The sequence below is a fragment of the Borostomias antarcticus genome (assembly GCF_949987555.1).
Source record: "Borostomias antarcticus genome assembly, chromosome: 10".
NCBI classification, from domain to species: Eukaryota; Metazoa; Chordata; class Actinopteri; order Stomiiformes; family Stomiidae; genus Borostomias; species Borostomias antarcticus.
Window position 1 is genome coordinate 13,078,281 of NC_140243.1, and position 18,072 is coordinate 13,096,352.

At 51.3% G+C, this 18,072-nt stretch overlaps 1 protein-coding gene across 1 annotated transcript; it reads right to left on the reverse strand.

The window, feature by feature from the left end:
* Positions 1-802: 802 nt before the first annotated feature.
* mms22l (MMS22-like, DNA repair protein) lies at positions 803-17,869 on the reverse strand (the record flags this gene model as incomplete). The annotated part of the gene is made up of 24 exons (XM_084444176.1): positions 803-940; positions 1,145-1,312; positions 1,422-1,518; positions 1,717-1,883; positions 2,776-2,987; positions 3,081-3,226; positions 3,410-3,566; positions 3,780-3,922; positions 4,034-4,173; positions 4,393-4,543; positions 5,013-5,176; positions 7,327-7,836; positions 8,842-9,074; positions 10,782-10,901; positions 11,071-11,133; positions 11,860-12,033; positions 12,283-12,396; positions 14,888-15,012; positions 15,290-15,383; positions 15,518-15,692; positions 16,032-16,119; positions 16,388-16,440; positions 16,930-17,055; positions 17,694-17,869. 24 exons carry the CDS (start codon positions 17,867-17,869, stop codon positions 865-867), a joined length of 3,672 nt encoding a protein of 1,223 aa, XP_084300302.1. The 3' UTR covers positions 803-864.
* Positions 17,870-18,072: the final 203 nt, after the last annotated feature.

Below are 18,072 nucleotides of genomic sequence, written 5' to 3' on the forward strand. Positions count from 1 at the left end.
GGACACCTTCAGTGTGCGTTTTCTACAAGCTCAGGATTTAAGACTGTTGGTCAGTTCAGTGAATGTCTGCCAACAGCTGTCATACGGGGACCATGCTGTAGACCATCCACTCTGGATACATGCCGTATCTGCAAAAACTGAAGGTCATGTCATCACTGAATTATGCAGAACGAGGTATGGTACTAATTCCTGAAGTGAGTGGGGTTGTACTGTCTTTTCTCACAATAAAAAGGATCGTTATGAATCAGTGTTCTTCATCAGTCCTGGAGAACAACCTGTTAGGAAAGGGTGGGTGGGAGGAAGAGGAAGAGAGAGGGGGGTAAGAGGATGAGTGTTACACAGGCGTATGGTGTGACTAGGCTGGGTGGAATGAGTGGCAGTGATAGAGAAATGTCACAATGACGGTTAAAGGCAGGAGAGACCGGCGATGAGGCCAGATTGCATAAAGAGTGCTGTGACTCAGAGGGAGAGAGGTGGGAACAGAGGTTCTCTCTGTCTGCGTGCTGAGAGCTCTGGTGTTACACCTCAGTGCTGCGTCCCTCTCTCTCTCACACTCACACACACACATACACACACACACACACTTCCTGCGTCTCTCTCTCACACATTCACCCCCTCCCTACCAACATTCCATGACACAAGAAGGGCAATTCAACACAGCCATTTTCATATTTAATAACAAATCACATGAATCATGATTACATAAAACTCTTTTTTTTTTACAACAAAAGGTATCTGTACAAAACCTAATTGATAGATATTTCATATCTATTTTTTTGTCCGTAGTTTGTGTCCTGTCCTCCTGTGTCTGTCGGGGGGCGGCTTGGTGGTGTGGTGACTGAGTTAGGGTCAGGGGTCCTGGGGTCACTCCTCCTCCAGACTGATGATCTCAGCCTGGCCTACATCTCCCAGAAGGCTTAGCAGCTTCCTGTAGGCATTCCTGTAACCCACCGAGAGGGAGAGAGAAAGTGGAAAGAAAAGAGGGGGGAGAGAGACAAGGAAGAAGAGAGGAAGAAGGATAGAGAGAGAGAGAGAGAGAGAGAGGGAGATGACTCCATCATTGTGCTTCTACCATCACTACAAGAGAGAGAAAGAAAGAGAGAGAGAGAGAAAGAAAGAGAGAGAGTCAGTGCTGGTTCCTCACCTCAGAGTTGTGTTCCTGCCCAGTCCCCTCTTGTGCTCCGTGTTCCTCAGGCTCAGAGACAGAACCGGCACCAGAACCTGCACCACACTGGGCTCCAGAACAGCTACCGTCTCCAGAACACTGTACACCTGCCTGTCATACACACCCTCGTTCTCCTCCACAAACGACCTGCACGAAGAACAAACACACACCACACACACACACACACAATAAGGACTATTCCTGTGGTAAAAAGCAGGTACAGACCAACGATGTCAGGGGTGGTAGGCTGTCTCACCGCAGCACGGCGACGGTCTGATCACATGGTGCATCTGCGGACACGGCTCCACACCTCTCCATCAGCAGCTGCAGGACGTCCGTACCGATCCTCCTCACTGACACACACACACACACACACACACACACACCGTTAGATCAGTCACGTCTCTCTTTCTCACACACACACCCACCATTGTTATATCAGTCACGTCTCTCTCTCTCACACTCACTCTCTCACACACACGCGTTAGATCACTCACCTCGCACGCCCCCAAACACAGCTGATTATTATCTACTATTATTTTTAGTCTCACCCTGTGGCTCGTTGACCAGCATCAGGCAGCGCAGCAGAGAGGGGAGGGGCACGGCGAGCAGGGCGGGGTCAGCGTCTCTGTTCCGTCTCAGGAGCTCCAGCAGGAGGGCGAGGACTGCAGCCAGGCGGGGGGGAGGGGCGTGTCCTTTGAACAGCAGGAAGCTGTCACTGCAGGAACAGATGGAGGAGAGGGATTGCTACCCCGCTCAGTTAGGGTCCGCCCCCTGACGGGCCTACATGCCTGTGAAGGCCACTTCCGGCTTTAGGCCTGGGCCATGGCAAACACACACCAGTATTTGCCATATTTGCCATATCTCTCCTACAGTATGATTTTTTTAGCCTCTCTTACTTTGAAAATGTAATTTAATGTAATTTATTGCTTTATAAATGTTCTTAGCCGGAAGACAAACATACTCCAGGAGCTTGCTCGATCGCCTTATTGAGAGGGGTCAGGGAAGAATTTTTACAGCTCACTTATCTGGCCCCCGGGTGATTACTGTTTTTTTTGCTTCCCTCTGGAATATGTAGGGGTGGGTCGTATGCCCACCTCCCTTGTTCTCTGTAAAGTGCATTGTGTTGCCTCTGGGTATGAAATGCGCTATACAAATAAAGCTTTGCTTTGATTTGAAGGCGTGCCAGGGTAACACCAGCACCTGCGGCTGCCAGGGTAAACTGGGTTTTATCGTCCGACCCCTGGCCTGCTTGGGTACACAGCTCACAGCCCACAGGCTCAGATGAGGCTGTAGAATAACGCCCTGTGTTGCTCATCTGAATCTCGGTCTAGGTCTCTTTGTAGCGGTCTACAAAGACCTACTGAGACCTACTTACCTACCAGATAGAGGCAGCCTACCAATCAACCTACCTACCTTTCGAGAGAGAGACTGCCTACCGACCGACCTATCCATCTACCAGATACAGCCTGCCGCCTGCCACCTACCTACCTACCCACCTACCCACCGACCTACCAGACAGTCATCCTGCCCACTGTACCTACTGTATCTACACCAGAGACCCATCTACTACACTAGACTAGACCTGACAGCCTGTGAGGCTAACCTACCAGAGGACCTGCAGGATGCTCCTCCTCAGTGCTGCCCCCCGGGGGCTGGGCGTGGCCTCGCAGGCGGCCAGCAACACCGGGTGATTGGCTATCGCGCCGGCAGAGGGCGAGGCCGGGAGGAAGTGGTCCAGGTACTTGGTGATGACGCTGCGAAGTTGCTGCTTAAGCCCCGCCCCCTGAGATTGGGACATGCCTGCTGCCACAGACAGACCCTGGAGAGAGAGAGAGAGAGAGGGGGGGCGGGGTCATTGATGGACAACAATCTACAATGCGCCTACTTAGTGGGGCGGACTCCGGTGCCGGACCTGCAGGTAGAGGGGCAGGCTGTCTCGGAGGGCCTGCTCCAGGTGGGTGAGGGAGTGGGGGAGGAGCAGGACCTCCACCAGGCGGAACAGCAGCTGCTGGGCCTTGGAGGTGGCCAGCAGGGGGCTCCAGTGCTTCACCACGGTGCCTGGAACAACACAAGCGATGTAGAAAGAAGAAAGTGACCTGTTTAATACCCACTTATACTTAAAGCCCAGTACCTAGTCTACCCTGTACCCACCTACAGCCCAGTAGTCTACCCTGTACCCACCTACAGCCCAGTAGTCTACCCTGTACCCACCTACAGCCCAGTAGTCTACCCTGTACCCACCTACAGCCCAGTAGGCCAGCGTCAGGCCCTCCTGGCTCTTGTTGACCAGGTAGGGCTTGATGTGTCTCAGGACATCCCCTATGTATTCCAGGGCCTTGGTTACCATGGCAGCCCGCTCAGATAGATCCTGGAGTCCACCGTACACCCGGCCCACAGCCTGGAGAGGGGGGGGGGGTGAGGGAGGGAGAGAGAGGGAGAGAGAGGGGGAGGAGGGGGAGAGAGAGGGGGAGAGAGAGGGGGAGAGAGAGGGGGAGGGTAAGAGGGAGGCAGGGAGACAGACGGGGAGAGGCAGCAGAATATATATTCAAGGTGTGTCAGGGTGTGTGTGTATGTAGAGACACCTGTGTGTGTGTGTGTGGGGAGAAAGTACCTTGATGAAGACCTGTAGAGCGTGTCTGGGCTCTGGTCTGGAGGCAGTGTGCTGCAGGCCGGCCCTCTGCAGCAGACTGTCCACCTCTGGCAGCCTCAGCACCTGCCTGGTCAGCTCACACAGCTGCTCATCCACGGCCAGGCCTGGACACACACACACACACACACACACGCACACACACCATGTCATATAAATATACCTACAACACATGGGGGGAGGGGGTGGTGTGTGTGTGTGTGTGTGTTCTCTTTTACCCGTGCGGCTGTGAGACCCGTCTGCGTTCTTGTGGAGGTGCTGCTGGAGAAAGCAGCGGAACCAGGCCCTCACACATAGAGCCTGGGCCGGGCTATGGCCAGAACCGGCGGCACCGGAGCTCACGGACGACAGCAGCTCACTGGGGAACACGGGAGGTCTCAGGTCAGTGCTTTTATGTCTTATGTTCTACCGTGAGACTGTGTGCTGCTTTCTTGGCCAGGTTGGGGTTAGGGTGATCTACCACAGTAGTTAATAGTAGTAAAATGGTAAATGGTAAAAGGACTGCACTTTTCCACCTTAGCGGCACTCAAAGCGCAGTAGTAGTGGTTAATGGTACTGGTACTAGTAGTCAGACTACCTGTCATGTAGCAGATGGGGGAGGTATCGAGTCACCAGCAGGGGGTGGAGCATGTCGTCCCAGCCGAAGCAGTGCATGATGGACTGGACGGGGTTGGGCTGGAGGTCCTGGGGGGCGGAGCTTGGCAGGTCAAAGGCCAGCAGAGTGAACCCTGGGAGAGAGAGAGTCAGCAGGGATACATGAGAGTCAGCAGTGATACGTGACGACAACAGATAGAGAGCATGAGCACGAGGATCAGGTCTTTACTGCTGAGAGAGATCAAGATGTGGAGATGTTTACAGCAGACTGGAGGGGGAGAAAGAGAGAGAGGGAAAGAGAGGGAGACATGGAGAGAGAGAGAGAGAGAGAGAGGGAAAGAGAGAGAGACATGGAGAGAGAGAGAGAGAGGGAAAGAGAGGGAGACATGGAGAGAGAGAGAGGGAAAGAGAGAGAGACATGGAGAGAGAGAGAGAGAGAGGGAAAGAGAGGGAGACATGGAGAGAGAGAGAGAGAGAGACTGTGTAGTTTGTGCTTTAGAGAAATGCCCAAGAACCAAAACATATTGTTGGTTTGAATTAACGCAGTAAAAGAAAAAGTTTTGAGATGAATTGTCCCCCTCGCCCCCCCTCAGGCTGCCTAACCTGCGGCCGCATCTGCCAGCTGGGCCGGGGGGGTCTGGGACAGGCGCAGGCTGCGGAGGAACGGGAAGAAGTGACTCCACAGAGCCGCTGCGACCGCTAGGTGGCGCTCTCGACACGCACCGGCCACAGATGGGCCGGCTTGGACGCAGCGCTGATGGGCCCTCCTGCAGGACAGAGAAACACGCAAAAACACACACAGACAGGCACGCGCGCGCGCGCGCACGCACACACACACACACACACACACACACACACACGAGTGATGCACTTATTATTTAAGAGCACATCCCTCTCCTGGTTTCTCTCTCCACCTCCATCTGTACTTTCCCTCAAATCCTACCTTCTCTTTTCACCTCTCCAGCTCTCTTTGGCTCCTCCCCCTCTGTTTCTCTCTCACGGGGGATTAGTGGTGCACTGGAGCAGTGTGTGGTTGTGGTAATGTGTTGGTGTGTTAGTGTATAGGTGTGTTGTGTTGGTCCGTTGGTGTGTTGATGTGTAGTGTGGCGTATCGGTGTGTTTGTGTGTTGTATTAAGTGTGCAGGTGTGGGATAGAGGAGAGTAGAGAAAAACAGAGTGAGGCTTGGCTGCTGAGCCCCTTACACCCACCCACACACACACACACACGCACGCGCACACACGCGCCCCGCGCACCCCCCCCCCCCAGCGGCTGGTATTAGCCCAGATAAGCAGCTGAAGGAGCTGTAATCTCATTTAGACTGGAGATGATCCCCTGTCCCTGCTTGGCCCAAAGAGAGGAGAAACAGGGGGGGTCAGCCCTTCCAGGCCTCCCACCAGCCAAGTCCACATCTCTCTCTCTCTCTCTCTCTCACACACACACACATATGCACGCACGCACGCACGCACACACCTTGGCAGTGCCTTCCAGCAAGGTTGCATCTATTCCAGAGAGAGCTGAAACAATCGATTAAGAGTCTGAATTCATTAGCCTTGTTACCAAGGCGTTGCCACGACAGCATGGGTCTTTCACACCCATCAGCCCTCATTGTACCAGGAATCATCTGAGACCCCTCTTAATCCCCCGGCTGCGGCTTCTAACACACGCACGCACTCACACAGGCACACACACTCACACACACACACGCACTCACACAGGCACACACACTCACACACACACAAGCACTCACACAGGCACACACACACACGCACGCACACACGCACGCGCACATACGCACACACGCACTCACACAGGCACACACACTCACACACACACACGCACTCACACAGGCACACACACACACACACACACACATACACACACGCACTTACACTCACACAGGCACATACACGCACACGCGCACACACGCACACGCACACACGCGGTCTGACTCATGGCGTCTGTACTGCTCCCTCTGTCTCCAGACGCATTTCACCTGTGGCTGGTGTAACTCACACCAGTGTCCCGCAGGTGAACTCTCCCTGGGGGCCCCTGGGGGCCGTAATTCTACTCAGGCCTCAGCCAGCACCTGCTGGGGTAAGCTGGGGGCCACAGGGCCACAGAGACAGGGCTCTACACTCTGGGGCCTCACCAATGGACACAGCAGCACAATCCAGGCTTTGTCAAGCCAGGGCTGGGAGACAGGGGGACTCCTCTAGGAATGGCCATGTCTGCTAACATCTGTCTGTCTTTATGTCTGTCTGACCGACTGTCCGTCGGTCTACATCTGTGTGTGTGTGTGTGTGTGTCTACCCGTCTGTCTGTGTCTGATTATCTGTCCGACCAACACACGCCACCTACCCACAAACCCAGCAAGTCATACAGACAGTATGGTAGTCTGTCTTCAAAACCGGAAAATATAGACTATATCAAACAGAACTAGGCCATTGCCTCCTAAAGAGGTGATCAGGGCTGATATCTTGTGAATGGAATAAATGTCTATTTTGTTTCGTCTTCAATGAGTAAACAATGAGAAATGAAGCAAATAGCCTAAACGCTAGTCATTTCATTAAAACTATCTACATTCCTAAGTAATTTATTTTCCTTATCAAAACTGAATGCCATATTTTGCATGTCTTTCTTTACGCATCTACGGCATATACGATTAGGCTTACAGATCTTGCCAGAGTGGATTTACTGCAGACTCAAGGATATAAAATGATTAGGAGTATGACATTATATACAAGAACAATACGGCCACAACAACAGTTTATCAATCACAAGTGCACTTGCTAAATGGCAGTATACTACTGCACATCTTTGGTTATTATGCAAGATCTTTTTTTTTTCCCGTTTGCGTGTGTGTGAATATGTGTGTTTGTGTGTGAGTTGTGTGCGTGTCTGTTTGTTCTTCCTCACCGTAGCTGGGAGAGGATGTTCTGCAGGAAGCTGAGGGCGGAGCCTAGCTCTGTCACACGGCAGGCGGGCAGCAGTAGGCCAAACCCCTCGTTGAGCAGCCTCTCCTCAGACAGGTCGAGTCTGCCGCTCGTCTCGAACACCTCGGCCACGCCCTCCAGGTAGGACGCGAGCGGTGGCCAGAGGGCCAGGCGTCTGGACGGCTCGGTGGTCTTGAGGTAGAACTCCCTGGCGCTTTGGGAGAAGGAGGCGGCGAGCCAGCAGGCTTGGGGCCCCACATCCAGCCCCCGCTCCTGGAGTAGCAGCAGCAGGGCCAGCTGGCCGCGCCACACCAGGCCGCGCACGGCCGGCGGGGGCCCGTTGGCGGGCAGCAGCCCCAGCAGGTCGCACACGCGGCCGGCCACGTCCTCCGGCTCGGCCCGCAGCGCCACCACCAGGAAGAGGAGCAGGAAGTTCCCCAGCCCTGCCTCGGACAGCTCGTTCATCTTGCGCTGGTGGAACTTGGAGTAAACCCTGGAGGACCGGCCCGGGGGGAGAGAGAGAGATGAGGGGAGAGAGTGTGTGTGTGTAGGGGGGGGGGGGAGGAGAAGAGGGAGGAGAGAGAATGGGAGGGGGGGGGGTTAAGAGGACATGCTGTGAGATCCTAGGGCTCCATGGTGAAACATCTTGAAAGTTCATGTTAAATGTCAGACACACAGCAGTCTCTCTCTACAGCCACACCAATCTACTGGACGACTGGGGAGAGATCAATACCTAAACTCACACACCTATAAACACACACACACATGCACGCACGCATACACGCACACACCTCCTACACAATCTCCCCCATGTCTTTCTGTCTACCTGCCTGTTTATCGTGTCTATCTGCCTGTTTATAGTGTCTGTCTGTCTTCCAGTCTGCCTGTCTATCTATCTACCTGTGTATCGTGTCTGCTGGTCTTCCAGTCTACCTACCTACCTACCTACCTACCTACCCGTCTGTCTGTCTGTCTGTCTGTCTGTCTGTCTGCTTGTTGGTCTGTTTGTTTGTTTGTCCAGAACAGCTTGTTTCCGGGGGCGAGCAGATGCTCCAGTCTCCCAGTGGAGGATATCAGGCCGTTGCCATGGCGGTCCTCCCCAGCCCCTCTCTGGCCCCCTGCCCCCCCCCCCCCGCCAGCCTGGTCCCCGGCAGCGCCAATCACAGCCCGGTTAAGGTGAAGTCGTTAGCCCTCAGCACTGCAACCGGACGAGAAGAGAGGACAGAGGCTGGACCGGGGATCAGCCAGGTGTTTTAACTCCTGAGACACCTGCTGTACCAGGCGGCCTCCGCGCATAACCTCAGACCACGCCCACACACACCTGGCATCGTCTCTCACACAGGTGCATGCGCCCCCACGTACACGTCGTCACCCAAGGCACAGAAAAAAAAGAAGTTTTTCCATCCGACTCATTAACATCACTGTGCCATCCATCTACCTATGCCCAAACCAACCCCTCCCTCCCTCCCTCCACTTCCCTTTCTCCGTCTATCCTCACCTCCCCTTGATCTGCCTCCAGGGGGAGCTGTCCTGCTCCTGGGCCAGGTAGAGAGCCAGGATCCGGAGGAACATGAGGAACGAGGAGGCGTGGCGGTAGAGCTGGGCGTGATCGGGCGAGCCCAGGGGGGCGGGGCGGCAGCAGCTCCGGGCCTGCTCCAGCAGGGCCAGGGGGGTCCGGGACACGCTGGCCAGCCCCGACACACCCAGCCAGGGCACGGAAAACGAGCTGCCCTGGGGGTGACATGGAGGAGTCAGCGGCGTGAGGGTGGAGCGTCCCGACACAGATCAGAGAGAGGTTTTCGGGAGGTTGTAGGTAGGTTGTGTGGCGATTGTATGGAGGTTTTGGGGAGAAGGCTGTGGGGAGGTTGTAGGTAGGTTGTGGGGAGGTTATAGGGAGGCTATCACAAAATGTGCTCGATAATCATTAATAAATTCAGTGGAAATTAGTTTGTCTACGTTCTGTGTGAGAAATGTATTTGTTGAATTAGTAGGCTACACGATGACGCAACAGGTTCCCGAAGTAACGGTATAGTTGATGCATATATTTAGCCAGTCCAGCAGCAGCAGCAGAACAGCCTAGCGATGTTGAAGACGAAGCGGGAAAAACTAAGTTTGGCGTGGGATCATTTTTATTTAAAAGGCCAAATTAGCGCAAACCTACCTCTGCATCCCAGCAACCTCGGTCCCCTCAGAGCAAGTGTTTTCTGCGGCTGGCCTGACTGTCACCAGATTGGGTTCGCGTCTCACCCCTGAGCATGTTAATATGCTCATCTTTCTGAACAAGAACCAGTAGGTCTACTAGGCTCTCACTGGATTAAGTTAAAGCTGGACGCCCTTAAGAACACTAACGTTTACATTTTCAGTCATCCTCCTACTGTATGTGTGAGTATTTAGTTTTTTTTACGTTAGGCTACTGCTGGTGAGTAACGTTAGCTTATTTTCGCTATATGTTTATTTATTTAATGTAAAATGTGTTGTTAAACAATACACTACTCACTGCCTTGTTTATTTAAGAGGATTGTTATTGGACTGAAGTGTCTAGTTTGAATGCCGTTTTGAGTGCAATCGCATCAGCATGCATGGACAGCCTAATGTAGGCTAAAGTTATCAGAACACAAGAAATAAGGCTATTTTCAAGGAAACATGCGTTATTTGTTATTTCTGCCTTGGGCGTTGTTTTAATGGAAAAAAGCTTATCGATAGTTGATTGTTAATTCTTTCAATTATCGAAAAAGAAATTTTGATCGTTTACCCATAGTAAATAGTTTAGACAGAGAAGTATAGTATTTCATAACAGTTGCAGTTCCAAACAGTGGCTGTTGTGTATGATATCTTCTAGAAGCAAGATAGTTAACTAACATAGCTAGCAAGTAACTAAACCAAAACCGGAGGCTCAGGCCTGGGAGCTGGGACTCAGCGCTCCTCTCTGCTCAGGTTATGTGTGTGTGTGTGTGTCTGTGTCTGTGTGTGTCTGGCTGACTGTCTCGCTGGCTCACTCACTCACTCAAATTATTGGCCTTTGTTGAAGTGTTAACATCAGTAGCAGTAGTTTCCCTGTATGTTTTTAACATATAAAAACACCGCTGCTGAAGAACCCTTCTGGTACCTAGTAACATCCTGCCAGGGAATGCTTTGCAAGCGCACCCCCACAAAAAATCCTCCGCTCCACTCAACGTGCAAAAAAAAACAAAAAACGTCACTATTATTTTTTTGTGACAATTATATTGTTAATCACGATTATTTCTAAGACAAATAACTGTCATACACCATTTGTAATCGTCACAGCCCTAGTTGTAAGGTTATATGGGGGTTGTAAAGGAGGTTATAGGAAGATTGTAGAGAATTGTGGGGGGGAATAAGGGGAGATTGTTAGGACGTTATTTGGATGTAGCAGAAAGTTAGTAAGATTAAAGAGGGCTTTTAAAGAAGGTTCCTCACCAGGTGTCTGCTGTAGAACTCCCAGAGGGCGGAGACTGTGCTGCTGTTGGGGCCCCACAGGAGACACAGACTCAGGCAGCAGTGGACATGCATTCTGACCTGCTCCTCCTGGAGCACTCCCTAATGGGACACACACACGTCCAATTTCCATGACCACACATTACTACAACTAAGGCAGAGAGAGGCCTACCAGTTTTACCTTAGGGTTACAGCACAGAGGCCTACCTAAGGGTTAAAGGGTCAGAGAGGCCTACTGTACCTTAGGGCTATAGGACAGAGTTAGACCTACCTTAGGGTTACAGGAGGACCTTAACAGCTTTCCGACAAAGCTCCAGTTGTCCTCCAGCTGTTTCTGTGAAAGCAGAACACTGTTTCATCCTTCAGAATTACTATCTCATAACCCAGATGAGTTTGCTTGATAAGAGTCCCCTAGCGGACATGTCTTCCCTCATACAACAAAACACAGGCACAATAAGGCACCATGGGCCCTGATTTGCTGGAGCAGTGATTTCCCTGGAGAGGCGCAGATCATTACCTCCGCCCCAGCGACAGCGCTGTAATGTTTTCGGTGGCGTGCATGCGATTGTACGTGTGTTTGTGCGTGCATGCGTTTGTCTGTTAGCAGGATTACGCAAAAACTTCAGATTTTCACGAAACTTGGTGGAAGGGTGTAGGATTTTCCAACTTAGAGACCCTTAAATTTTGGAGCGGATCTGAATCACGGGGCAGGTCCATGAGTCGCCCAAACACGGCTTGGGCGGCCATTCACCTCTATTCATTTTTTGGATTAGGATAACGCAAAAACTACCAGACTGCTTTTTGTGAAACTCATTGGAGGGTTGTAGCATGGGCCAATTTAGAACCCATTCAATTTTGGCGTGCACAGAGCCACGAAATCCATTCAGGGGCGGAGGTCTGTGCTCTCTGAGCACCATTTCTAGTTGAAACTTTCCACTGAGGTGTCTTTCCCTAATATATTCTGAATATTATTGTATTTATTTTTTGCTCCAATCAGTTCCTCCAGCACACCCCGGCTGTCTGAGGGGGATGTAGAGACGGTGTGAGGGCCGGCTGGTACCTCGCTCTGCAGGCTGCCGCTGCTGCTGACCTGGCCCAGCTGAGCCAGGTGGGTGACCAGCCACCAGCTGAAGTCCAGCGGGTCCTTACAGGAGGGCAGGATGCCCTGCTCCGCTGCAGCCTTGCCCCCCAGGAGAGTACGCAGTAGCACAGCGTTCATGTAGCTCCAGAAGGACTGAGGGAACACAGGGAAACACACACACGCATGCACGCACACACACACGCACACACACAGGGAAACAAACACACACATGCACACACAGGGAGAAATGTGCACACATACACACACACACACACACACACACACACACACACACACACACACACACAAATCTCTGTTTCCAATCAAATTGACTGAACAAACAATACCCCATTACCCCACACACTAATGATCTTCTGTGTGTGTGTGTGTGTGTGCTTTCACCTGTGTGTGTAAGACTTTGCTCCTGTGTTCCAGCAGGTGTATGAGTAGTATCCACAGCTCCTTGGTGCAGGTGCAGAGGTAGTGCTGACTGGTCAGTGCCTCAGTAGGCCTCACCTAGAGCAGGCTGCACAGTTAGCCACAAACACCCACAACTAGGGATGTCCCGATACTTGGACTTTGGGCATCTGTGATACCGATATCAGATTTTTTTTTTTTTTACTCTTGAATAATAATAGGGCTGTACCCAACTCAGTCTAAAACGAATGATTGGCCTGTCCTATATTAATCACAAGGCATTCCTGGTGTTGCTCTGTGTGATGTTTTTCCAAATGCTTGATTAAGTTTGTGGTGTTAAACCTCAATACCACTTGAATGACACACTGTGCATATAGGAGCGCGGCTCTGAGCCTATTTTTTTCTCCCCTCCGATCCAGCATTATGGTCCAGTATTGGCCCGATATCAAGGATGGGATTGGGACATCCCTACTGGCAACCATGTATGCACAACGCTGCTCTACTGGCCATACACAAAACCATGACTACCTCGTATACTGTGCACAACATTGTTCTAGATTCAAACATCCAAAGATTAGTTATTGTCACTGTCGCCCGCAGACCACCCTGAGTCCAATAGATACCCCCATGTGAGCTGTGGATGTTGTAGTACTTAGTTAACACACACACGTACACACAGACACACACCAGTCCACATCCAGCTTAGGCCTGGACCTGGGCCCAGTTCCCTTTCCCCTCACCCTAACCCGGGTCCGTATCCTTTTTCCCACCCCCACCCTACCCCCGACCCCTGCCTCTAACTGGACCCAGGCACACCTACACTCACGCTCACACATACACAGACATACACCAGTCCTGGGCTCGGATCCCCTCCCCCTCACCCTAACCCGGGTCCGTATCCTTTTCCTATCCCACCCTACCCCTGACCCCTGCCTCTACCTGGACCCAGGCACACTCACACTCACGCTCACACACACACAGACATACACCAGTCCTGGGCTCAGATCCCCTCCCCCTCACCCTAACCCGGGTCCGTATCCTTTTCCTACCCCCACCCTACCCCAACCCCTGCCTCCAGGGCCGGACTGGCCATGTGGCGTACCGGGCAAATGCCCGGTGGGCCGGACCTACTTGTGGGCCGATCTAAAAAAAAAAAGAGCTCCCCCCCCCGTCAACAAAACGAAACTGAAGGTGTTCCATCTCACCGCGTCGGCTCGGCTAGTGGCCTGACTGGGGCTACATTTCCCGGTAGGAAATATTCACCCAGTCCAGCCCTGGGTCCGGCCGATTGTGGTGGGCCGGTCTGGGCCAAAAATGCCAGGGCCGATTTTTTGTCCCAGTCCAGCCCTGCCTGCCTCTATCTGGGCCCAGGCACGCACACACACACAGACACACATCAGTGTTTGCCACACCTCTCCCATGATGCTCTTAGCCTTTCTTGCTCTGAAAATGTAGTTTGACGTAATGTATTGCTCTTTATATGGCTCTGTGTGCTACTAACCCTGTTCTGCCTCCCCTCTCCCTAGTGCCTCTCTCTCTTCCTCCTATCTTCTAACCAGGTCCAGTGGATGCCCCACTGTCACCAGCAGACCACCCTGAGTCCGATAGATACCCCTGTGTCTGCTGCAGATGTCGTAGCAAATTAGTTAACACACACACACGTACACACAGACATACAACAGTCCACTTCCGGCTTTAGGCCTGGGCCCAGTACTCCCTTCCCCTCACCCTAACCCGGGTCCGTATCCTCTTCCTACCCCCACCCTACCCCTGACCCCTGCCTCTACCTGGACCCAGGCACACTCACACACACACAGACATACACCAGTCCTGGGCTCAGATCCCCTTCCCCTCACCCTAACCCGGGTCTGTATCCTTTTCCTACACCGATCCTACCCCTGACCCCTGCCTCTATCTGGGCCCAGGCACATTCACGCACACACAGACATACACCAGTGTTTGCCATGTCTCTCCTATGATGTTATTAGCCTCTCTTACTCTGAAAATGTAATTTAATGTTATTTATTGCTTTATAAATGTTCTTAGCCGGTAGACAAACATACTCCAGGAGCTTGCTCGATCGCCTCGTTGAGAGGGGTCAGGGAAGAATTTTTACAGCTCACTTATCTGGCCCCCGGGTGATTACTGTTTTTTTGCTTCCCTCTGGAATATGTAGGGGTGGGACGTCTGCCCACCTCCCTTGTTCTCTGTAAAGCGCATTGTGTTGCCTCTGGGTATGAAATGCGCTATACAAATAAAGCTTTGATTGATTGATTGTTCAGTTTTGGGGTAAAATATAACATTTTTCTTCCCTGGCTTACAAAAATAGACAAGGGCTAGAATGTAGAAGGCTGTTCTGTGTTTTACAACAAGGGTCAGAATCTTTTCTTTTTTTCCTGTGTTCTAAAGCAGAGGTCAGAATGTAGAGGGGTTGTTCTATGTGTTCTAGAACAGAGGTCAGAAACAAGGGTTGTTCTGTGTGTTCTAAAACAGGAATCAGAATCTAGGAGGATTGTTCTATGTATTCTAGGACACGGGTCAGAATGTAGGAGGCTATTCTCTGTGTTTTAAAGTAGAGGTCAGGGGTCACCTTGCTGTACTTGCTGAGGGCCAGGCCGGTGAGGTCACTAAGCAGGTCGGTAAGGAGCTGCTCCAGCAGACTGACGTCTGTCACGTTCTCTCCCGTCAGATCCTGTTGCACATACACCACTTGGCCTGCATGCGCGCACGCGCACACACACACACACACACACACACACGTACATGTATAAACATACAAACACACACACACACACACACACTATAACACAAAATAGGCCAACGAAACACTAAAACCACCCACCTGAACATCTTGACTCACACCAAACATGGACAGGTAATAAACCTTTGTAGCTCCTACCCTATATCCCGTTTCCCTCCTAGCTTCTACCCTGCATCCTGTATATCTCCTAACTCCTACCTTACAGGTACTACTGTATATCTTAACTCCTACCCTGCATCTTGTGTGCCAGCATGTGCAGCAGCTCCAGCAGGGACCAGTGGATATCCAGGTGCAGGTGCAGCAGGTGCCAGGAGGGAGGGAACAGCTGGAGACAGACGCACAGACAGGCCAATCACAGATGAGCCAATTAGACAGCCAAACATACAGTACAGACAGACGAGCCAATCACAGATAAGCAGACCATTCAAACACAGATATACACACACAGTCAGTCAATACCTTGCCCTGGTGTTGGATACTGAAGGCAGCCTGGATGTTGGCGGGCAGGTCTCGGAGCCGTCCTATAAGGAGGGAGAGGCCAAACAGTTCCTCCAGCAGAACGGAAGGGAACACAGCCTCCAGGGCCTCGTATGGGTGGGATGGGGGCTCCTCTGGCCTAGGGGGGGACAGATACCTGCAGGAGACACCACTGGCTGTCACACAGGGAGGAGGAGGAAAGGCAGGAGAAAGAGGAGTCAGGAGAGGCAAGATGAGGAAGAGGAGGAGTCAGGAGAGCTATGGGGAGGAGGAATAGGAGGAGTCAGGAGAATCAAGAGGAGGAGGAAGAGGAGTCAGGAGGAGGAAACGCTAAGAGTAGAGGAGGCCGGATGAGAGGAAGAGTACAGCTGGAAGGAGGAGAGAGTGGAGGAGGAGGGGAGATGAGGAGGCAGGAGCTACAACTCTCACACCACAAAGTGTCAAATCATCCTGAATGTTAGATGTGTGTGTTTGTGTGTGTCCATAGCGCCATTACCTGTGGAGGAAGACTTTGACGTAATGGAGGAACATCACACACTGGTGCCTTAGGTCCTCCGCTTCGTAGTGCAGCCCACTGGCTTGACCTGGGACACAGACCATCATCATTAGACACCAGGTCAGAGAACACGGACCACCATCATTACACACCAGGTCAGAGAACCCAGACCACCATCATTAGACATCAGGTCAGAAATAACACAGCACCTGGCCTCTCATAACATTGGAGTGGGTAATAATTTCCACTACTAACACTCCTGTCCATCTTAACGACAGATCGACGTATCAAGAAACATCAGCTTTTCTTCATCATGAGTTAAAATGTGTGATGTAAAAATAAAATAAAAACCCCACCAAAGTCGTGAGAGCTGCACTGGACCAGGGTCTCCAGCTTCAGAACCTTCTGTCTGAAAGAAGGCAAAGGTCACACTTTGACAATATGCACGGTTCATAGAAACCCCCAGTGTGCTGGGCTACAAGTCATTTGTTTGGGCTACATTTGATTTTCTGTAGGCCCCATATACACTAGCCTCCAAGAGATAAGAGGGACTGGCCTACCGAGAACTACTACACCTACAGTAATCAATCAATCAAGCAATAAATCAGTCAATCAATTAATCAATCAATTTACTACTACATCTACAGTAATCCATCAATCAATCAATCAATCACTCACTCACTCAATCCAGTCAGTGATCAATATACACTGCCCCTGGACAACTGACTTTAATAATGATCAACAATGTATTGTCCCTATAAAACAAACTTTAATAATCAATGTGCACTGTCTCTGTAAAACTAACTATAATAATGAGTAAAGCTTAACTAGCTAAATTTATTATAAATAATAAGTAAAGCTAAACTATCCAACATGGCAGCCATTGGTGCATCCTCACCTGAACAGTGCAAACAGCAGCTTAGTGGACTCCACCAGAGCCGTCTCAGTCACCCAGAGGAAGCCAAACATGTCCATGGTGTCGGCCTCATAGTCTGCTGGGGCAGGGTCCAGCCTCAACAGCAACCTGTGGGAGTTATATCACATCAGCCTTACTCAACACAGAGAACTGACCCTCCACCTCAGCTATACTCAACACAGAGAACAGACCCTCCACCTCAGCTATACTCAACACAGAGAACCGACCCTCCACCTCAGCTATACTCAACACAGAGAACAGACCCTCCACCTCAGCTATACTCAACACAGAGAACTGACCCTCCACGTCAGCTATACTCAACACAGAACAGACCCTCCACCTCAGCTATACTCAAGACAGAGAACTGACCCTCCACCTCAGCTATACTCAACACAGAGAACTGACCCTCCACGTCAGTTATACTCAACACAGAACAGACCCTGGCATTGGAAATGGTCTCATTCTCATCAGGTTCTTCAATCATCACTAATCTGACTGCTAGGTAGGGCATCAACATGACAACATAGCCGGCTGCCAAACGGTATTGCTGGCTACTTTACAAAATAGTTGAAAATCTCACAGCATAGCTAGTAGCTGCCTGGCTAACTATGTCACAACATAGTTAATTAAATCTCACAACGTGGTTATCTCTAACATAACCAGCTATAATGCGTGTAAACAAAAACACAACGGGCAGATCTGACGATAGTTAACGTCAGCTAGCTAGGATACCGACGGACAATTACTTCTTCAGGCAGCCTCTGCCGATGTAAGCATCTTCGGACACTACCCGGGTGTCCTCCCGGCCCGGCTTTGAGATGCAGCCGAAACAGGGCGGCAGAGCCGGGGCCAGGTCGCAAGGACTCGCCGCTGCGAAGGGTGACACCGGTGGAGTGAGAGACTGACTGAAATCCTCTTCCATTCCGTTCATTGTCTGCAGAGGGAAACACATATATTGTACGCTCTCTGCACACTACGATCAATCTCTGAGGAAGGAGTTGTTACACACTTCCGATATTATCACACACTTTAGATAGCACTAGTAAACTCGTCGATAATGCATAGCACTAGCTAACGTTAGCCTAGCTAGAACTTAGTCTACATTAATAAATGCATTGCTAGCTA